Source organism: Oncorhynchus masou, chromosome 32, assembly GCF_036934945.1.
Source record: "Oncorhynchus masou masou isolate Uvic2021 chromosome 32, UVic_Omas_1.1, whole genome shotgun sequence".
NCBI lineage: Eukaryota > Metazoa > Chordata > Actinopteri > Salmoniformes > Salmonidae > Oncorhynchus > Oncorhynchus masou.
The window spans coordinates 24,620,021-24,642,043 of NC_088243.1; the positions used below are offsets into that span (position 1 = coordinate 24,620,021).

At 41.4% G+C, this 22,023-nt stretch overlaps 2 protein-coding genes across 2 annotated transcripts in view; one reads left to right on the forward strand and one right to left on the reverse strand.

Annotated features, from left to right (window-relative positions):
• Positions 1 to 16,193, forward strand: part of LOC135525742 (rho-associated protein kinase 2-like) — a 52,533-nt gene extending 36,340 nt beyond the window's left edge. The window contains exons 5-32 of the mRNA XM_064953546.1: positions 1,816 to 2,076; positions 2,275 to 2,419; positions 2,632 to 2,770; positions 2,944 to 3,035; positions 3,188 to 3,347; positions 3,529 to 3,592; positions 3,859 to 3,870; positions 4,029 to 4,117; positions 4,205 to 4,253; positions 4,380 to 4,515; positions 4,602 to 4,693; positions 4,873 to 5,119; positions 5,218 to 5,324; positions 5,419 to 5,575; positions 5,703 to 6,048; positions 6,175 to 6,244; positions 6,376 to 6,479; positions 6,729 to 6,915; positions 8,880 to 8,973; positions 9,067 to 9,161; positions 9,294 to 9,485; positions 9,786 to 9,954; positions 11,359 to 11,429; positions 11,518 to 11,606; positions 11,720 to 11,798; positions 11,923 to 12,187; positions 13,718 to 13,931; positions 14,503 to 16,193. Coding sequence (XP_064809618.1) covers positions 1,816 to 2,076; positions 2,275 to 2,419; positions 2,632 to 2,770; positions 2,944 to 3,035; positions 3,188 to 3,347; positions 3,529 to 3,592; positions 3,859 to 3,870; positions 4,029 to 4,117; positions 4,205 to 4,253; positions 4,380 to 4,515; positions 4,602 to 4,693; positions 4,873 to 5,119; positions 5,218 to 5,324; positions 5,419 to 5,575; positions 5,703 to 6,048; positions 6,175 to 6,244; positions 6,376 to 6,479; positions 6,729 to 6,915; positions 8,880 to 8,973; positions 9,067 to 9,161; positions 9,294 to 9,485; positions 9,786 to 9,954; positions 11,359 to 11,429; positions 11,518 to 11,606; positions 11,720 to 11,798; positions 11,923 to 12,187; positions 13,718 to 13,931; positions 14,503 to 14,560 — 3,783 coding nt within the window. The 3' untranslated portion in view covers positions 14,561 to 16,193. The remainder of the gene's footprint in view (positions 1 to 1,815; positions 2,077 to 2,274; positions 2,420 to 2,631; positions 2,771 to 2,943; positions 3,036 to 3,187; positions 3,348 to 3,528; positions 3,593 to 3,858; positions 3,871 to 4,028; positions 4,118 to 4,204; positions 4,254 to 4,379; positions 4,516 to 4,601; positions 4,694 to 4,872; positions 5,120 to 5,217; positions 5,325 to 5,418; positions 5,576 to 5,702; positions 6,049 to 6,174; positions 6,245 to 6,375; positions 6,480 to 6,728; positions 6,916 to 8,879; positions 8,974 to 9,066; positions 9,162 to 9,293; positions 9,486 to 9,785; positions 9,955 to 11,358; positions 11,430 to 11,517; positions 11,607 to 11,719; positions 11,799 to 11,922; positions 12,188 to 13,717; positions 13,932 to 14,502) is intronic.
• Positions 16,194 to 16,323: 130 nt separating this feature from the next.
• On the reverse strand, positions 16,324 to 19,552 carry slc66a3 (solute carrier family 66 member 3). The gene is made up of 7 exons (XM_064953545.1): positions 19,271 to 19,552; positions 18,128 to 18,210; positions 17,724 to 17,793; positions 17,557 to 17,614; positions 17,188 to 17,308; positions 16,956 to 16,997; positions 16,324 to 16,835 (listed from the first exon to the last, which is right to left on the reverse strand). Exons 1-7 carry the CDS (start codon positions 19,414 to 19,416, stop codon positions 16,732 to 16,734), a joined length of 624 nt encoding a protein of 207 aa, XP_064809617.1. The 5' UTR covers positions 19,417 to 19,552; the 3' UTR covers positions 16,324 to 16,731.
• Positions 19,553 to 22,023: the final 2,471 nt, after the last annotated feature.

The window sequence follows — 22,023 nt, forward strand, 5'->3', positions numbered from 1 at the left end:
TAGGTCTTTCTGTTTTGAAAAGGTTTGTATCTAAAGTGGCCAAATAACTTCTTAAAATGAAGCACATTAATCCACTTTACAACGGGTGTAGAGCCTAACTGGCATACATACGCAGCACGTGACATTGAAGTTTGGAGAAGATCATTTTCACCATTAAAAATGCACCTTTTTTATAATAAAAGCATTTGTCACTTGATAATGGTGTTTTCTTGATAATGGAACATTTGTTTATAGCCTACTGCCTACATGAGCGCATTACTGAGCTTATAATGTAAAGAAATGGCCTAATAGTTTATCAACATTTTAAGCTGAAGTTCTCATCTGTTGCATTAGGCTCATTGCTTAAAAGCTTTTATTTTTTTTAGGGTAGTGGTTGTATTAATTTGGGATCCATCGCATTCCACAACTCTCCCAGACTGTTTGGAATATTTATTGCATAGAATAGGTCAACTTTTGTGTTATGGGGGATAGTAGATTGACAGGCTAATCCTTTTGCTGTTTGTTAGGCCTACTCGTATTGTTGGCTGACAAAGTAAAAAATGGACAGTTCTTCCAACATCTTTTAATATGCTCCTCAGCATTTAATGAGAACGCACGCAGTTAAGTCCCCAATGTGTCTGTTTCACGCCTGTGAGAAGGACCCGATCATGTGACGGAGAGCCATGTGAGAGAGCAGTGCTTCGGAGCATGCAGGGAGAGGGGAATTATAATGCTTATATTCAGCCTAAGGGCACAACGGCCACTGGCTGCAAAAGTCATAGATTTATTTAGGTGGGGATTACGGCCACACATATCAAATTGTATTTGTCACATGCGCCGAATACAACAGCTGTAAACCTTCCAGTGAAATGCTTACTGACAAGCCCTTAACCAACAATGCAGTTTAAGAAAAATGTGTGTTCAGTAAAAAAATAAAAAAAATAGATAAATAACAAATAATTAAAGAGCAGCAGTAAAATAACAGTAGCAAGGCTATATACAGGGGCTACCGGTACAGAGTCAGTGTGCGGGGGCACAGGTTAGTTGAGGTAATCTGTACATGTAGGTAGAGTTAAAGTGACTATGCATACATAATAAACAGAGTAGCAGCAGCGTAAAAGAGGGGGGGGGGCAATGCAAATAGTCCAGGTAGCCATTTGATTAGATGTTCAGGGGTCTTATGGCTTGGGGGTAGAAATTCTAGGCAATATCAAGTGCTTGTCACATTGTGAATGAGAGACTGATGACATGTGTGCAGCCTGCGCAAAAAGCAGAGCAGAGATCATGCTTTTCAAGCAACTTTTTTAAAATCATTAGTCGTATCATGCAGCCTTACAATGTAGTACAAATCTAAATGTATAACCCAATGTTTGCAGAACAACTAAAGTTACATTAATATCTCTAAATGAAGCGTACCTGTTTCTTTGTTAACCGCTCAACACAAAATCGCTGCATGCGCTCACTCCCTTAAAATGTTTGGAGAAAATATCCTATTTTATTCAATTGTATTCTTCATACTATAACTAATGCCTCGGAATTCTAAGCAAATCTTGTCCACTGAATGAGCTATTGTAGCCCACCGCCATATGGTATAGTCAGCTCAGTACTTAACATGTTTGTTAATTACCGTGAGACTGTCAAGCAAAAAACTGCCAATCACAGGTTGATGAAATGTTGTGACTGCCACAGCCCTAGACATGACACACACACTATATAATATATCACATTAGACCAAAATGTATCAAAACAATCAGCACAAACCATATCGAACCAGAAAAGTGTGATGTAAGAGGACCCTTTAACTTGTATTGTTTTTGCTTTCCGGTCTATGTCTAGTTGTGCTGTGCCTTCCAAGATGACCGTTACCTCTACATGGTGATGGAGTACATGCCTGGAGGGGACCTGGTGAACCTCACCAGTACCTACGATGTTCCTGAGAAGTGGGCCCGGTTCTATACGGCCGAGGTGGTCATGGCACTGGATGCCATCCACTCCCTGGGTTTCATCCACCGCGACGTCAAGCCTGACAACATGCTCCTGGACCGCCACGGACACCTCAAACTGGCCGACTTCGGAACCTGCATGAAGATGGACTCGGTAAGGGCAATATTTTCCCCTTGTTCCAGTTGTGCAATGTGCTGAAGAGAACATTACTTACAATACTTCCAGCAGAATATCTCTAGTGTCTTGCTGTGCTTTAGGTTAACACATATCTTAACTGTATATATACACTTGATGATTCAGACCTGGTTTGCTTGAGCTAGTGTATCTAACTGAATGATTGACTGGTTACAGACTGGGATGGTGCACTGTGACACAGCGGTTGGCACTCCAGACTACATCTCTCCTGAGGTTCTGAAGTCGCAGGGTGGAGATGGTTACTATGGACGGGAGTGTGACTGGTGGTCTGTAGGGGTCTTCATCTTCGAGATGCTAGTCGGTGAGTTGGTGTTGTCTAACTTCTTGGTGTGTATGTTTCCGCTCTTTCTTTATGCCTCGATCTTCATTTCCACTAACTGAAGTCTTTTACTGGATGGTTTATCTGGAACTAAGATAGTCTGCCTATAAAGGGTTATTAGAGAACTTGGAAGCAAATTGCTTAGAACATGTCGTCATTATTTTGCACCTCATTTCTGTGTTTGTTCCTATTAGGTGACACACCGTTCTATGCCGACTCCCTTGTTGGAACCTACAGTAAGATCATGGACCACAAGAATTCCCTCAACTTTCCAGATGACGTAGAGATCTCCAAAGATGCCAAAAACTTAATCTGTGCCTTCTTGACAGACAGGTAGCAAGGATAAAAAACATAAATCAAGTAACCACAGTTACAAAAACTTTAAATTGCAGTTTGCAAACAAATGTTTGTAGTAGTCCTAATAAACCGACCAATATCCACTGTGTTCAGACGGAACTGTCCCAGCTCTCATAACAGAAGTCCATGGCCCTTTATTTGGCGTTTAGGGAGGTACGACTGGGCCGCAACGGGGTGGAGGAGATCAAGCGACACCCCTTTTTCAAGAATGACCAATGGAACTTTGACAGCATTAGAAACAGTAGGTGTCTCTGTCAATTTAATTATTTTATCATACAAATGTTATCATCCTGGTACAATACACAATCTATTACATATGGATACCTAGAAATGACATGAATAACACAAACAATATATATTTTCTCTCCCATCTCCCGCATTGCTACTGTTCAGCTGCCGCTCCTGTGGTTCCAGAATTGAGCAGTGACATTGACACCAGTAACTTTGATGAGATAGAAGATGACAAGGGTGACGTGGAGACCTTCCCTACTCCTAAGGCCTTTGTGGGCAACCAGCTTCCCTTCGTCGGCTTCACATACTTCAAGGAGGACCAGTAAGACTTGAAATTGCATGTCTCCCTATCACACCCCCGTCCTCATCATGGACAATATTTTGACCTTAGCCATCCACTACACATGAGTTACTAAGTTTCACTAAGTTTCAAGCTTTGATTGTGTTAAGGAGTATGAAAGTGTGTATGAGCTGTTCCTCAAACACCAATGTGTTTCCTCCAGGTTACTAAGCGGTGTGAATAACTCAACCGTTGTGACTGTGAACTCAACAGCCTTGAAAGGAGAGGTGGGTATTTCTATTTTGTGCTTATTAATCTAATGCATAGCTAGAATAACAATGTCATAACAGGTCATAATTGTATAATTCCTGTAGTTGAGCTGAGGAGTTGTACACAAACAATCAGGTTCTTAGCGACGCTGAAACATTTTAAGGAGCTTTCCTCCAGTAGCTAAACAACAAGCTAATCCTGGAAAGGCTGTCCACTCATTGACTTCTATGCTGACTGAAATTGTTTTGCCAAACTAACTTAATTAATTTCTCATCTGCTGCAGGATATTGTGATGGTAAGTAATCTCTTTCTTGACTCATCTCTGTTTTGAAATCAATTGGCTTTGAACAAATTGTGGTAAAATGATACGCTATAGTGTCAGAGCAGAGTCCAGGTGAAGTGTATCGTAACGGTTGTGCTTTCCCTTCCCTACTCCTCTTCCTCCTTGCTCAGTCAGCCAAGCTGCAGAAGAAACTCCACCAGCTGGAAGAGCAGCTCAATAATGAGATGCAGACCAAAGATGAGCTGGAGCACAAGTGCAGGTAGTCATTATACACACTTACTAAAAACCATTAGCGTTACATGTATGATCGTGGGAGATGAAGTTGACCTGTACTCTCTTCCTGCAGAACTGCCACTAGTCGTCTAGAGAAAACCTCCAAAGATCTTGATGAAGAAGTGAGAACTTTGGAGCTACAGTAGCAATATAGCATACAACTACAGCACAAAACTGATAAAAATGGCAACCAAGAAAGAATGAGTTGTTCCATTCCAACACTTTCCTTTGTGGTGGTACGTTGACAGGTGAGTAGCAGGAAGGCTCTGGAGTCGAGTCTGAGGCAGCTGGAGAGAGAGAAGGCTCTACTGCAGCACAAGACTGTGGAGAGCCATCGCAAGGCAGAGAGTGAGGCAGACAGGAAACGCTGCCTGGAGAACGAGGGTGAGGATCGCTGGCTGAAAACACACACACACACACACACACACACACTGTATACTTTCATATCTAACTTGTGATGTGGTCTACAGTCAACAGCCTACGAGACCAGCTGGACGAAATGAAGAAGAGGAATCAGAACTCACACATATCCAACGAGAAAAACATTCACTTACAAAGACAGGTGTGTGATTCTGCTTTAGGATAAAATGGCTTTGTGTGTGTTTAAGTGCTTGTCTGTTTGTATATGTTAATGTGCATATGTCCACGTATGTACACTGAGTGTTCATGTGCATGTGTTTGTGTGTGATTGGAATGCACATTACAAAGTGACTAACTACCGTGTTCTCCATAATATTTCAGCTGGACGAGGCCAATGCTCTGTTGCGTGCGGAGCAGGAGGTGGCCACAAGGCTGAGGAAGGCCCAGACGGAATCAGGCAAGCAGCTGCAAGCTCTGGAGGCTGGGGGCAGAGAGCTGCAGGACAAGTGCTGCCTGCTGGAGCGCTCCAAGCTCACGCTGGAGAAGGAGTTCATCGGGCTGCAGGCAGCACTGGAGGCTGAGAGGAGAGAACACAGCCAGGGCTCTGAGACCATCACAGACATGCAGGGTGAGTGGGGTTGTGTTTGTATGGGAGAGACTGCATGTATTCACATGTACATTTCTCGCAGCATGATTTGGCATTTGGTGACATTTTTCTCTCTGTAGGGCGAATCTCGGGGCTGGAGGATGAGGTTTGGCAGGTGAGACAGGCCCTTTCCAAGGCAGAGACTGAGAAGAGACAACTACAGGAGAAACTCACTGATCTGGAGAAGGTAAACAAACATCCACACTGATTCATATCACTACATCTATCATTTCTGTACTTTTATAACTTTTTTTAACCCTCTTTCATATTCACTCCGGTAGGAGAAGAACAACAAGGAGATAGACATGACGTACAAGCTGAAGGTGTTGCAACAGGGGCTGGAGCAGGAGGAGGCATCACACAAAGCCACCAAGGCACGGCTCGCGGACAAGAGCAAGATTGAGTCGATCGAAGGCGCCAAGTCTGAGGCCATGAAGGGTAAGACCATTCCTGGGTTCTCAGGTATGACAAAGGACAGGAATCAGTCTTCGGTAAAGAAACTAGACACTGGTTAGCAGGGTGAAATCTAATTAAATAAATCACTCCTCTTGCTCTCTTCCCCCAGATATGGAGCAGAAGCTGCAGGAGGAGAGGGCGTCCAAGCTGCGTGTGGAGAACAGGATGTTGGAGCTGGAGAAACATAGCAGCATGCTGGACTGTGACTACAAGCAGTCCCTGCAGAAACTAGACGAGCTTCGCAGGCACAAGGAGAGGCTCACCGAGGAGGTGAAGAACCTGACCCTGAAGATCGAGCAAGAGACCCAGAAGCGCAGTCTTACCCAGAACGACCTGAAGGCCCAGAACCAGCAGCTAAATGCCCTGAAGACCTCTGAGAAGCAGCTGAAACAGGAGGCCAACCACCTGCTGGAAATCAAACGCAGCCTGGAGAAACAGAACCAGGAGCTACGCAAGTCAGTCAACATTCTGACTTTTTCCCTCCCTTTAATGTTTTACTTTTTTTGCAAATAATAATGCAGACAGAAAATGGCGTAACAATAAAACAAACTCGAAGGATTCATTTGTGTTTGTGACCACAGAGAAAGGCAAGACTCAGATGGCCAAATGAAGGAACTTCAGGATCAGCTGGAGGCTGAGCAGTATTTTTCTGTAAGTCTGCTGCAGCTATAACACTTAATGGTTGGTTTTTGACAGTGGAATCCTAACTTGGGAACTTGCATTCTTGCACACTTGAAGTGTGAATTTGCGTTTTGAAGATGCTCATCTCTTTTGTTGCCCAGACACTGTATAAGACCCAGGTGCGGGAGTTGAAGGAGGAATGTGAAGAGAAGAGCAAACTCTACAAGGACATTCAGCAGTCACTTCAGGAGTTACAAGAGGAGAGGTGAGTACAAGGAAGTGGCGTTGCCCTACACTGTTTACTGACATTAGTCTACAACTCAAGTCCTGCTGAACTTATAAACATCTGACCAGATATCCAGAAGAGGATGGGCTTCTCTAGGGTCTGGTTTAAGCCTTCTTCCTCTTTACGGAGTTCTTGTAATGAATATCGTTATTGATTTATTTCCAAAACGACACAAAAAAAGAACACAACCAACACCCATGATGTGACATATTTGACCCCCTCCCCCAGGGACTCCCTGGCGGCGCAGCTGGAGATCACTCTGACCAAAGCAGACTCGGAGCAGCTGGCTCGCTCCATCGCTGAGGAGCAGTACTCAGACCTGGAGAAGGAGAAGATCATGAAGGAGCTGGAGCTCAAGGAGATGATGGCCCGACACAAGCAGGAGCTGGGCGAGAAGGACATCACCATCAGCTCGGTGAGTCGGCAGTGGTCCATGTTCCTCTGATCAGGATTTGCACAAGGTACTTGAATTTGGCACGCTGAAATTCATATGCTGGAATACCTTGAAAGTCAGACATTTTCTCAAGTTGGTACTTGAAAAGGAGGAGGAGAACAGAAAAAGATCCACTATGTTAACATGAAAAATATTAGAAAAATGTATTGGTCTTGCGAATTAATTTCCAGGCAGACCTCCAAGTTGTATTTCCTCCCGTGTTTCGCTCTCTGGTTGCCAGGTGAGCTCGCTCATTCCACCCACACTGCTATTTAGCCAGGCAGGTACAGGAGTGACTGATTAGGCGCTGCCGAACGTCACATCCATAGGTAAAATGGCAGGCAAATGTAGATTCAATGCTGCCTGGCAGGATATTGATGTCTATGAATGGGTTTTGCCAGACCATCCAGGGATTTTATTTATTTATGAAATAGCGTTTATTCACTTTTTTTTTTAAATTCACATTCAATTATTTTTTACCCAATTATTGCGTTCCCAGCGTTGATAAACGCTCAGAAGGCATCTTGATCCGAGTTGTGATTGCGTCTACTTCTGCAAACGAGTGGAATCATGAATGATTCATGTATGCTCACCTGATCCCCCGGATTTGCCTTGTTAGCAGCACATCCATTCACCACTTTCCAACGGAAACTCAGCCCACGACATAAGCAGAGAGGTGAAACGAGCTACCTCAGCCCAGACCTACAGTGGCAAGTAGCAGAGACTCCGCTGACACTAGGCATTATTTTAACATCCCTCGACTCCTGTTTTGTCAACAGACAAAAAAAAAACCCCTGACTCTTGGAGAATGAGTGTACAACTGGTTGCTGATATGTCAGTCATATCTAGCTAGCTAAGGTAGCTCAAGAGCTCTGGCTATTAGCCAGGTAGCTTGCTATAACTATCTGACTAGAAGGATAAAGTTAGAAGCTAACGTTGAACGGAGCCTAACTCGGCAAGAGCAGTTGACTGAAATTAAGCTAGCTATAAACAAGATATGAGAACTTATAGTACCCTAACAAAATACCTTTCCTTTATAGAGAGTAGTGAGACAGATAGTGCTGAGTCAGGCTGCAATGAAGGAGGCAAAGGAGATGCACAGAGAGAGGATGCATTGAAGCAAGCAGGGGGAGAGGTTAGTAGTAACCAAACTTGGGGTCTGGGACCCATGTGGTGTCCCCTAAAATGTAAATAGGGTTCCCTGAGAGAGTTTTAAATCAAACACGTTAATAACTAATTTCTCTTCAAATGGGTATAGAATACAACATTTTAGGGTAATCTCAAGGCCTTTTACACTGTCAGTATTCATTTTAAAGCCATTCATTTTTGTGTTGGGACAGCCTGTGGGACCTAAAATGTAGTGAAATACAGTATAAAGACTATTTAAATATGAAGTCAATTTAATATTATATACGCTGAGCAAGAAAATAAATGCAACATGCAACAATTTCAAAGATGTTACTCATTTACAGTTCATATAAGGAAATCAATCAACATCATCACTTTGTTTTTTTCATGAGGTTGTGGAGATGTACTGCCATCTGTTGGTGACTAAAAACAATTGCATAATAGAAACTTACAAATTGATGGTCCTTGAAAATAAATATTAGCGTTTGAAAAAGTACTTGAAAGTCCTTGAATTTGACTTGCCACTGTCTGTACGAACCCTGCCTGGTGTCCTGTTCCTGGAGGGCTGCAGTGGGATTGGGCTTTTGTCCCTGCTTAGTGCTTTAGAAAACACAGAATTCAACTGATTGAATAACTACTACTATAGTATTGGGCTGGGACTATAGCCAGGACCAGGAGTAAATAACAACGGAATTGAGCATTGTGACCAATAGATCTGTGAGTGTGACTGAAGTGAAACCTACTGGGCTGTGAGGATGCTTTCTGCAGCTAAATACTATTGGATTGTTCTCACTTTTTGTCTGTTCTTTCCTGCCCAGCTGGAGGAGGCCGACCGAACCCTCACCAACGACGTGGCTAACCTGGCCAATGAGAAGGAGGAGCTCAACAACAAACTCAGGGAGACGCTTGAAGGTGAATTTCTGCATCCAGCCTGTGTGGGCGGGTGTGCATGTGTTTGGTTAAAAAGCGTTAACTATATTTCTATTCTATTTGCCATGTGTTCAGAGCTGCAGGCGTCCAAGGATGACGAACAGCAGATGAGCCAGATGAAGCTCACGTTTGAGAAGCAGCTCCAGTCAGAGAGAACACTGAAGACCCAGGTAAGGCAGATATGTAATTTCTTCAAAGTTTTACAATGTTGCAAAGCAAGGAAATCGTGTTGAAGACACTTGTCTTTATTTTCTATTGTTTTAATGTTCATCATGACTATTGATTTATCTTGTGTGCATCAGGCTGTGAACAAGCTGGCGGAGATCATGAACAGGAAGGAGGTACGTGCGGCAGGCAGTCGGCGCGGCAACGACACTGACGTACGCAGGAAGGAGAAGGAGAATAGGAAGCTGCAGCTGGAGCTGAGATCGGAGAAGGAGAAACTCAACTCTTCCATCATCAAGTACCAGAGAGAGATCAACGACATGCAGGCGGTCAGTCCAACCATAACACAACCTAATACTAACCATCACACAACCACCTGTACAACACCATCATTAATTACCAGAGAGAGATCAACGACATGCAGGCGGTCAGTCCAAGCGCAACACAACATTATATTAACTGTCACATTACCATTACACAACCACCTGTATAACACCATCATTAATTACCAGAGAGAGCTCATGCAGGTGGTCAGTCACACCAAGAGAGATCAACTAAGCTAACAGGGGCCTCAAAATATACAGACATTTCATATGTATGTTTCCTTTCCCCCTGTTTGTGTCAAATAGCAAATAGCGGATGAGAGTCAGGTACGCATTGAGCTGCAGATGGCCCTTGACAGTAAGGATAGTGACATAGAGCAGCTACGTAACCTCCTCAGCTCCGCCAACGTTTCCTCCCTGGAATCAGCCAGTATCAACAGTGGACCAGACTTTGATGCGGACGACGCCTACACAGGTAAGGAGTACCCCTTTTATACTGTATGTGTGCTAAACCCAATTTACAAGCAGTCCTGTTCACATAGCCTTGTACCTCACATGTATGTTTAAATTGACTTTCAGTTATTTTCTTAACTCTAAGCGTAATTATAAACTGTCGTTCGAGCCCTGGATGCTGATTGGCTGAAAGCCGTGGTATCAGACAATATACCACGGGTATGACACAATTACTCGTTTACTCTTCTAATTACATTGGTAACCTGTTTATAATAGCAATAAGGTACCTCAGGGGTTTATGGCCAATATACCACGGCTAAGGGCTGTATCCAGGCAGTCCGTGTTGTGTGGTGCCTAGGGGCAGTTGCCTGGCTAATCTAGAAGAAAAAGAAACGCACACCTATTTAGGCAAGGTGCTGGCTAGCGGAGTAGAAAACTTGAAAACAAAGGAGAGCCGCACACTCTAGCAGCTCAGATGAAAAAATGGAATATCCAACGTTTCGACAGCCAAGCTGTCTTCGTCTGACTGATGTATGTAGGCAAACAGGCTGTGTTTAAATCATCTTTTTTTCCACTAATTGGTCTTTTGACCAATCACATCAAATATTTTTCAGAGCTGATCTGATTGATCGAAAGACCAATTAGTGAAAACAATAACTGGGCTAACTTGGAGCACCTAACAGCCCATAGCCATGGTATATTGGCCATATACCACACCCCCTTGGGCCTTCTTGCTTAGTAAAGAACTAAGACCACTTGAGCTTCTGTCTTCACAGTTTATTCACTCAATGATTTTTACACTTACCTTTTACAGTAATGTTTCTGTACCTCTTTCTATTGTATTCGTTTATCCTTTCTTTCCTTTTCCCCCCCCATCTCTCTGAACAGTTTTAGTACTTGGAGTCTGGTTTGGCCTTCCAATCTGCTGTCTTCAGAGTCCTTCTGTAACCACCCTTTTTTAAGTACAAGAAAGATTGCACCTTTATTCTTGTGACTTGCTTTCTTGTCCTGGAGTGCCAGATATCTTTCCTATTGTCTTTGGCATGTGATTGTTTTGTACTTGTGTTGTCCAGTTGCCAGTATGTATACAGGATCACTTTAATAGGCTACTAATGACTCCGATGATTTGCGTGATTTGATACATTGATTGATTTATTTGACTGGTTGACTGATATTTTGTCCATTTATGAAGGGAAACTTCTCTGCAGCTGAAACACCAGCTATTAAACCTGCATGTTTTGCAGTTGAGTCCATCCATAATGTGTGCAGAGTTGCTGTGGACATTTTCTGCATCTGCTGTTTACATCATTTTTGTGGACTGAAATTGAAAAATTTTGGTTTCCTGGGAATATGTACAAACTCAAGCATGTAGATCTATCACAACATTAGCCTGCTGTTTTAATGTTTCCCCCTCTTTCACTCTCAGAAATGAGACTAGAGGGATGGCTCTCACTACCGGTGAGGAACAACACAAAGAAGTTTGGATGGGAGAGAAAGGTGAAAAGATTTTAACCTGGCTTACTGATCAAACATTGTTTTGTATTGTTGATGTTCTACAGTTAAATGTTTTCTTGTCTCTCTTTAGTATGTGGTTGTGAGCAGCAAGAAGATTCTGTTCTATAATAGCGAACAGGACAAAGAGCTATCCAACCCCTACATGGTGCTGGATATCGAGTGAGTAATGACTATCTACCTGCTCCTTTTATTTACATTTAAATGATCATGCTAATGCAGATAACTGTAGTCAAAAAAATGTACCTTGACGTTTTGTTCTATTCCCTTTTCAGTAAACTCTTCCATGTGCGACCTGTCACTCAAACAGATGTTTACCGTGCTGACGCCAAAGAGATCCCCAGGATATTCCAGGTCCCTTGCTTCTTATGGCTCTTTGTTCATGCATTTATTTAACGATTCATGTGATGGGGCTAGTTCATACTGTTGATGGTAATGATTGACATCGACCATGATGGCCTCTTCCTTCTCTCCTCAGATTCTGTATGCCAACGAGGGAGAGTGTAAGAAGGAGCCTGAGTTCCCAGTGGAGCTGGCAAGTGGAGAGAAGTCCAGCTACATCTGCCACAAGGGCCATGAGTTCATCCCTACACTCTACCACTTCCCTACCAACTGTGAGGCGTGCACCAAGCCCCTGTGGCACATGTTTAAGCCTCCTCCTGCCCTGGAGTGCAGGCGCTGCCACATCAAGTGTCACAAGGACCACATGGACAAGAAGGAAGAGATCATCGCACCCTGCAAAGGTAGGGGTGGGGTATGAGGGTGGTGTCGTTACTTATTGCAGAGCAAGTTAACATACAGTGCCTTCAGAAAGTATTTATACCCCTCGACTTATTCTACGTTTTGTTAGCCTGAATTCAAAATTGTATTTTTTAATCTCACCCATCTACACACACTACCCCATAATGACAAAATGAAAACATGTTTTTATAATCTTTTGCTAATGTATTGAAAATGAAATGCAGAAATATCTCATGTACATAAGTATACACACCCCTGAGTCAATACTTTGTAGAAGCATCTGGAGTTGGGGATTTTCTCCCATTCTTCCTGACAAGCTCTGTTAAGTTAGCTGGGGAACGGCAGTGAACAGCAATCTTCAAGTTTTTCCACAGATTTTCAATGGGATTCAAGTCTGGGTCACTCAAGGACTTTCACATTCTTGTTCTGAAGCCATACCAGTGTTGCTTTGCCTGTATGCTTGGGGTCATTGTCATGTTGGAACGTGAAATCTTCTTCCCAGTCTAAGTTTGTTTGCACTTATCAAGGATTTGCCTGTATTTGGCTCCATTTATTGTTCCCCATTGATCCTTACCTGTCTTCCTGCTGTTGAAAAGCATCCCCATAGCATGATGCTGCCACCACCATGCTTCAAAATAGGGATGGTGTTAGACGGATGATGAGCTGTGCCTGTTTTTTCTCCAGACATAGCGCTTTGCATTCAGGCATCTCATCATCCATCAGAATCTCTTATGGTCTGTCTTTCACATGCCTTTTTGCTAACTCCAACCGTGCTGTCGTGTGCCTTTTTCTCAGTAGTGGCTCCATTCTGGCCACTGTCCCATAAATCCCATATTGGTGAAGAGACCGTTGTCCTTCTGGCAGGATCTCCCATCTCAGAGCTTGGGTAGTTCCATATTTTTTCCATTTACCAATGATGGAGACCACTGTGCTCTTGGAAACTTTCAACACTACAAATAGTTTTAAACCCTTCCCAAGATTTACACTTTATCTTGGAGACCTATGGACAGTTCCTTGGACTTCATGGTATAGATACTGCTCTGACATGCACTGTCAACTGTAGGCCCTTTTTTAGACAGGTGTTTCTCAAAACAATTTAATTGGCCACAGGTGGACTTCATTCAAGTTGCAGTGACATCTCAAGGATGATCAAAGGAAATTGGATGCACCTGAGCTCAATTTGGAGTGTCATAGCAAAGGGTTGTGAATACTTATGTAAATGAGCTTTCTGTATTTTATTTAGAAAAAATTTGCAAACATTTTTTAAAATATGTTTTCACTTTGTCATTATGGGGTTGTGTGTGTGTGTGTGTGTGGAGATGGGTGAGAGAATTATTTAATTCAGGCTGTAACACAACAAAATGTGGAATACGTCTAGGGGTATCAATACTTTCTGAAGGTACTGTATAATCATATAAAAATACATTGTCAGGGGCATATATGGGGGTTGAGGTGTGCAGCGCTGTTTTGTAAGTTTGTTTGCACAGTTCTTTGTCTTTAAACACAATATAAACCCTTTTGTCCCCCTGCAGTGAACTATGATGTGTCCATGGCCAAGAACTTGCTGCTGCTGGCTGTGTCGCAGGAGGAGCAGCAAGAGTGGGTGGGACGACTGGTCAAGAAGATCACAAAGAAGCCGCCGGCCCCTGAGCACTTTGCCCGCTCCTCGCCCCGTGTCTCCATGAAGGTCCAGCCCAGCCAGTCCATGAGGCGGCCCAGCAGACAGCTGCCCCCCAGCAAGAACAGGTAAAAGCAAAGGCCAGACATAAACCTTAAAGCTTGGGCTCTGGTGGACGGAAAAAGGGGTAACCTTACACCTTTTAAATACTTATGTGAGAAGGATGTGACTAGTGCTCTGTGGTTAGGGGCCATGCTCAACACCACTTTCCTCTTTCAGATTGATCGACTTTGGCCTACAGGACTGGCATTGGGAGTTAGATGATATCGATGATGATGCTTTTGATTTCTGATGAGCAGATAGGGTAAATCCCCAGAAAGGCATGTTGTGCAGTGAGTTTGGTTGTATTGGCATAGAACTCGGATATTCTCAGCTGAATATTGTCTATTCTTATATTTCTCTAATCTATTGCCTGGTGTTCGTGTACCTGAATTTAAGAAATTAAATGTGCATGTGTTCTCGTCTTCATAGTTGAATGTCAGGAAATATTACAAACACTTTTAGGTTTCCAGGAACCCTACCACACTACTGGATCTGATTCCTGTGATCGGACCCTTAAAACGCTTTCCTTTCTGGATATCCTTTTTCTTATATCAGCCTCCTACTGAACCCTGTGTGACCTTTTCCCTTTGACCTCAGTCCCCCTAGAGCCGACGCCCCAAGGATGCAACGAGAAGACTCCAAAAGTGGCCATTGAGACATCATGACTTTCATCTTCTCTGTGTGTTTCAGATTGACTAGTCTTTTTAATGTAGAAGAGTGTTATAATATGGTTTGTATGTTTATTTACGATGACTGACGTTTTGCAATAAAACATGCAATCAAAAGATCCATTCTGCAAAGTTGTGTGACTATGGGTGGTTGTATGTGTGACAGCTGCATGCTATGTGTGGTGATGCAGGCAATGTCACTGAGCTGTGGGTTGGTTTTAGAGAAACTAATACTTTTCCCCTCTGTTTTCTCTTTCTCCAGTTAACCTTACTTGGGAATGTGGTGCTGGTTCGAGGTGGTGGGTGTTTCCTCCTAACACGCAATCAAGACTGATAACAAACAATGTTCCACTTGGCATTTCCTCCATGCACAACTTTGATTGCACTTCACTCTTCCAGAAGACTTCTCTATCTATTCCACTTCCGCCTTGTCTTTTGCCAGTCACTTCAACTGCTAGTCTCCCAAGAACAATGTGCCAACACAACTACTTGTTGTCTGTGTGCATACGAAGAGCAACTTCTCTCCAGGTTCCTTGAGGAGGGGATGTCGAGGCCATGGGAAGGGGTTTGGCTTTGGACTTTGTATCCAGATTTTCACTCCACACAGAACAGCAGCCTCAATTAAGCTAAACGGCATGTGAGAGCAGAGGGCTGAGGGACTTACCTTGACAGCACTTAAGAAATCCACATTGGAAAAAGCAGAGATCAAGAGATGAGGTTTGAGGTGATCTGCCAACCTGAATGTTCGTGGCAAAGACGATTCTTTATATAATACAGTTCACGATTACAAGCCATCGTAAGTATCTAGTGCAGAACACTACGCCCACAAGGAGAACTATACTGTAAACTGGTAGGTGGATAGAGTTGAAGTTCAGATGCTAACACTTACCTAATAGCACTTCACCCTGGCATTGCCTTAATGTACTTACACCATGCAGCATGACAATTTATAAGAGGGAAATGTTTAATGCACCAGCTGAATGCAAGGAGTGCAGCATTAATACCATAGCTTGACTCCTTCATTGTTTGGATGTACATCTGAGCGAACCAGAGATGAAGCACGAGTATTGTATGACTTAGAAGTTATGCTGTTTATTTTCTAAAATCAACTTGGATGGCCCCCCTACATTCTTCAAAATCAACTTGGAGGGCCCCCCTACATTCTTCAGTGTACTGTTGCCTACATGCCTTTCTTTTGGAAGTCCACCCGTAGTAAGATTTTTATTTTTCTCCATGGAAGAGGGGAACATCAAGTTTACTTATCTTTGTTTAAATAAAGATGGAAAAAGACTCTACAAATGTATTCATTCACAAGCAGAAAGTATGGAACAGTAACCTGTAATGGAAGCTTTTTGAATGTTTCCGATATTTTTGTAAAGAATTCCTCTTAGCACGTGGTGTGCATCTGGCTCATATTTCAGGTGGAGAGTGATGGTGTGCTCTCCTTTACTCAAGCTTCTGAAAAGCACGTTTTATACATATTAATATACAATATTTTACATGACATACAGTGCACATTGTATTATTTATACTGCCTTGTCCACTTTGTATTTAAAGGCGCTTCATCCAGAATGCATGTTTGATATTGCTACAATAAAGAAATATGTGCCTTCTGGTTTAGGTCTTTGTGTATGCTGTCTTTTCTATACCAAAAATAAGTTATGCACCACTGTCCTGTGTGATATCTGCATATACTAGTCAAATAGTTTTATAGATATGCTGAAGAACAATTATGCTTTCTGATATTCGCTAATAACATAAGGCCACTCTTTCAAAGGTGGTATGGTTTATTGATTAAAATCTTTTGAAAATAAATTGAAAATTACAGCTGTTAAATGTTTTATCCTGAGAAACATCTGCATCTCAACAGATAGGATTAATACACCCAATATATTAACTCAACACATTTTTAAATCTTTTGAACTAACTTGACCTGTTGTCAAACTGAGAATACAGCCAAATGTAATGTTTAAAAGAATGGTACCAAACATTTTATAAAAAACACTTGATATCAGAATGGTTAGTTTGCCATTTGTCACCCACACAGTCCAGTTCTCAGCTTCATGTCTGGGTGAAATTAAACACTAAAAGAAGAGGGAGTGCAGACAAATTGTCCGGTTTTAGACATTGGAGGTAATAACTGTTTGTGACCGGAGACTTAATCCTGCTTCTTCTGTACTTCCCCAGCCCTTTTCCTGTAGTACAAGACTGTAGCTAGCACCCATGAATTCAGCAGTGCCATGACAATAAATCGCACCAGAACTGTGGACAGCGGAAGACAAAACAGAGGTGTTAGAAACATGCTGCTGCGCAAAAATGTAATAACAGACATTTTCATTCTCCAGCCAACACCTGATAATTGCAGTGACAGGACTGACTTACCCTGCATGTCTCCAGTTGTCACACTGGTGGTGTAAATCCTTGCTGAAACAAGACAGTTAACAAATCACATTATTACATTCCATGACTATCTTCATCGCTGTGGTTGTGAGATCACCTAGGCAGGCACTTGGTCATAGCTCCAATTTGCTGCTGTATCGCTCATACTTATATCTTTACAGATCTGTAAGGGCTATGGCCTATGTGTGTGTGTGGTTTAGAATGGTTCACTCACCAAAACATGTGTAGGTAGCCATACCCCAGGAGAGGGCGCTAACCTGCCCTGAGTCCTTGGACTGCCACAGGCATTGGAGCTGGGCAAATTTACTGCCAGCACTGATGAATGTACACAGGCTCTGAGAGAGATGGAAAGGTAAGCAATTGATTTAGATAACTTGCATCATGTCAAAGGACCTTTCAATGTTACTTCATCATTGACTGGTGCTATATCTATATTGGTCTGTAGAAACAATTTCATCAATGTGACTAATAAGAGTCCTTTGCAAGCTGTTCTTCATAATACAATATGCATTCTGACATTGTGGACATTGACTGTCTGAATAACCTACTGCTCTTTTTCACATCTCATCAGTCTTCTACTTACCATGGCCAAATCAATTATCCACTTCTGCACAGTGAGTAGTTGCCAGCCTACCACAAACCTGATCAAGCCATGTCAAGGATCCGCTACCAATTTCCAAAATGTTAGCATTATGTAAATCAGGAGTGTGTTTGTGTGTTTTGTTTTGTTGCATGAGCAAAGAAGGATACACAACTGCATAGATCAGACTCTGCTTCAGGCTGCCATTGTAATGTAGAATCAAGAGCAGGAGGATGACATCTGGGACAAATAATGGCACACAACAGGATTAAAAGAACAAGCTGTAACTCACTGTGTAACACACTTATACAGAGATCAGGTATGCAAGGCTAGTGCATTGTCACCCACTGTAGGTTTGGGGAACGAATACCCGGAGTTACAACCACAATAGATTATCTTCATTTTTTACCATTTGTGGTTAGCAACAACCCTGAAGGGATGCAAGATAAGTCGGCAGCTAACAATGTGGTTGGATTATTGTCTGGAGAGTATTGTTACCTGGGAAATAGGACTATTTCATTAAATGAATGAACAGGAACTTTCACTTTTACCAAAGGGTAGAATGATGGCCCACCTTGAGCAATGAGGATGGGGTACTCCAAGTAGGTTGGGGGTGGGTAGTCATAGTACATCTGGTAGGTGACAAACACAATGAACCTAAAACAAAGAAATGTGATATTAACTTTATGGAAGATAAAGAATTACATGTGGGAACAACAGGGAACACAAAGTGAACAAGCAAGCCGTGGATCTGCAAGGGAGCAACCTGGTGATGGAATGTTCACACCTGACCCAACCATTCGCTGTATTTAAGGGCATTTTCATATGATAATGCTTCAGGATCCAAATTAGAGAATGTTTCTTAGAACAATAAAGTTAGGAGTGTTTCTTAGAACAATAACAAAGTTAGGTGTGTATCGTGATATGGTGCAATGAGCTTCGAGCCAACAGGATATGAGAGAAGTGAAAGGATGATGTGTTGCTAAACGGAGAGATTAGGGACTGCAACGTCAACAAACCATGATGAGTCATGTAAAGTAGCGAGCAGATGGCAAAATACCCATGCTGTATGCCTACCACTCCTTCCTTGCCTGAGAGCCAGTGTAATTCTGGCAGAGTGTCAGGATCCAGTGAGCTGTGGAGGATGATAACTGATATTCTTCACATTTATATATTTACTGTCTCACAAAGATAGAGCTTCTCCATGTCCATTAGAACAAGCAAACACACTGATTTTTTAAATCACAAAATAGGCAGACTGCCATCTGGGTGGATGAGGTCAAATTCCCTGGGCCATCTTTAATCTGATGCTGAACCAAATCTGATAAATACTTGCCCTGCAACAAGAATATTTCAATTCAGAGCAACACTGCAACATGGTCTGTACAATCATGATTTAATGTATGGTTTGATGTAATTTTCCTGGATGTCTATTTACTTTCATCCTACATGAGTCAACCATAGAACGCAGGAAGTGTATTGCATATCATGGGTTTACTCGACACAATGTAACTTAATTTATGCATGATGTTGTCGGCTACACTGTATCCGCAAGCGTTGCAATTATGTATTATCGTCACATATAATTAGATTTCTAGTCTACAATTAAACCACCATGCAAACATCAATCAACAACCAATTACACATTCATATAACCTAAAAAGGCAGGTATTAGGACGGAGTATAATATAATCATGCACTGCTTTGTAAAACATACCCGGTTAGCTCCAGCAGAAGACTGTTGAGGCTGACACCCGTTGTCGATTTCGCGCGCATCAAAACAAATATTTGCGGAAACTTTAGCACCATGCACACAAACAGTGTGCTAAAGTTAGCGATATGTAGTACCTTGTCTGATTCCATGATTTCACAATTAGATGAAGATCTATCGACTTTTGGCTCGTAGATCACTAACGACTACTAACTATGATAGGATCGAAGTGGCTTGCACGGAGTTTTGATTTCACTTCCGCACACATTACACCACCCCTATGTTATTGTTTTTTTACCCCAAGTCCCATCCGTAGTAAAACAAATGTAGAAATTGAAAATGTCGGTACCTATCATTTTAATCTATAGGAATATTGTAGACGGTCATTTTAAATCGATAGTTTGAAGAATCTTTTTTTCTCTCCAATATTATAAACTTTGCGCAAAATGTTTACAAATATTTCAATCAGAATAGCCTAAATGTGTTCTAGTGTGAGGCAGAGAGGCTTGAAACGCCATTCACACAGCATCGTTCAAACAGACAATTATAATTTAATTACACTCTTTCGAGAGAGAAAAAAAAACTTTTTTAAAACTTTTGTAGCCTAATGTAGGGGATTCATTCAATACATTTTAATTAGTCATTTTATTGTGTTGCAGTGGATTTCAAAGTCTACTGTACACTCAGTGTTTTATTGTGTTTTCCATTGCTATGATTCTGGTATTGGAAATATGAGCCTTATAGGATAATGTAAGCTACATACAGTAGTTTTAGTGGTGCAGTACATGTAATCTCAATTCAATTTGATGTGGAACATGTGATTGGCTTTAAGCCTTTTTATGGATTTCAGAGTGGGGAGTTGAATACAACCACACATCAATCAAACCTCTAGGATGAATTCAAAAAGAGAGGGACATCATATAAACAGTGACAGCTTCATTTTGACCCATTTGTTTTTTGATCTGACAAATCAAAACTATTGTTACTAAGCCTTTGCAGAGAAACACCATGTTCAAAGCCACATCACTTCAGGAAGCTCACAGTAAGATCGGTGACATAGCTTTTTTTGTTGTTTTGATTTTAAGATTATAAAACTGCCATAAATAATGCTCTGTCCCAAATGTTGATGCAAATGTACATACTATGTACTGGTGCATCAAAACACATAAACCAGTTGCCAATATTATGTTTATATTTAGTAATTGTCATTTTTTGTTGTCCCACTTTACCAACCTTAGCTAGCTAAAGTAGGACAGCATGGAGTAGATAAAATGGGACAATTTTATAGGTGTTTCCAATGGAGGAAAGAGATCCAGTTTACATAAGGGACCCCCTGTACTTAGTTTACTCAGGATCTTATAGTACTATATCCTGTTAATTTTTTCTTGTAGTACTGTTATTTGAGTGAATTCAGAAAAAGTTGGACAGTTTTTGCATTTATGTCTTCTGCAACCTCTTCAGACAACTACATGTTAGCTAACACCTAACTCTAACCTTAACCCTTTAACCTAACTCCTAACCCTAACCTTAACCAACCCTAACCCCTAGCCTACTTAACGTTAGCCACCTAGCTTACGTTAGTGTTAGCCACCTAGCTAACGTCAGCCACAACAAATAGGAATTGGTAACATATCATACGTTTTGCAAATTCGTAACATATTGTAGGAATTGCAATTCGTAACATATCATGTGAATTGTCATTTGCAACATATCATACACAATGGATGATGGCCATCCACAAATTAAAGGTGCAATAAGCAAAAATCGGTCTGCCATTTCCTGGTTGCTAAAATTATAATAGTTTGCCCAATTTCAGTTAATTTAATTTCAGTTTTTGTCACAAAACAAGCATCATTGCACCATCTGTGAAATATATTTTCAATAACCAAAAATATTGTATTTTCAGCTGTTTGAAGCTGGTGTACAAAACCGAAAGTAAAAGACACAAAAATTAAATTTAAGAATGGGAATCATAGAAATAGCAAACATAGAACAGATCTATCGCTTCTTAGACTTGCTTTCAATGAGAATGACAGATCTTTAACATTTCAAAATAAAAATAAATCAGTTTCCAGCTACAAGAGTCTTTTACAACATTAACAATGTCTACACTGTATTTCTGATCAATTTGATGTTATTTTAATGGACAAAAATGTGCTTTTCTTTCAAAACAAGGACATTTCTAAGTGACCCCAAACTTATGAACGGTGGTGTATATCTAATAATATCCGACTGGTGTAAGACATTATTGACTTTCTGATCGGTACTCCGAAGATAGTTTTATTGTTTTCTTAAGACTTTTATAAAGCCTTTGATACAGTGGAACATGAGTTTCTATTTCTTTCCCTTGAGAAATGTGGTTTTGGCTAATTATTTTGTAGTACTATTAAAACTCTTTATATGAATGGGAACAGTTCCATTAAAATTAAAGCTTGGCACTTCTCCTAGATTTGATTTGAAATGAGAAATTAGGCAAGGTTTCCCAATTTCGCCTTACCTCTTCCTGCTTGCAAACCAACTTCTTACAAGTTTTGTTAAATCCAACAATATAAAAGGGATCTCTATTGATGACAGATATTATCATAAATCAGCTTGCAGATGACACCACCCTCTTTTTACCACACAAATACTGTACTTTTTGTGTTGAGCATCCAGAAACAGTATTGCGTTTATTTTGGCATTGTCTACATGTAAAGAAATGATGGAAAGATATTCATAGTTTTATTATTGTTAATATTCTTGATGACTTTTGTTTTTTA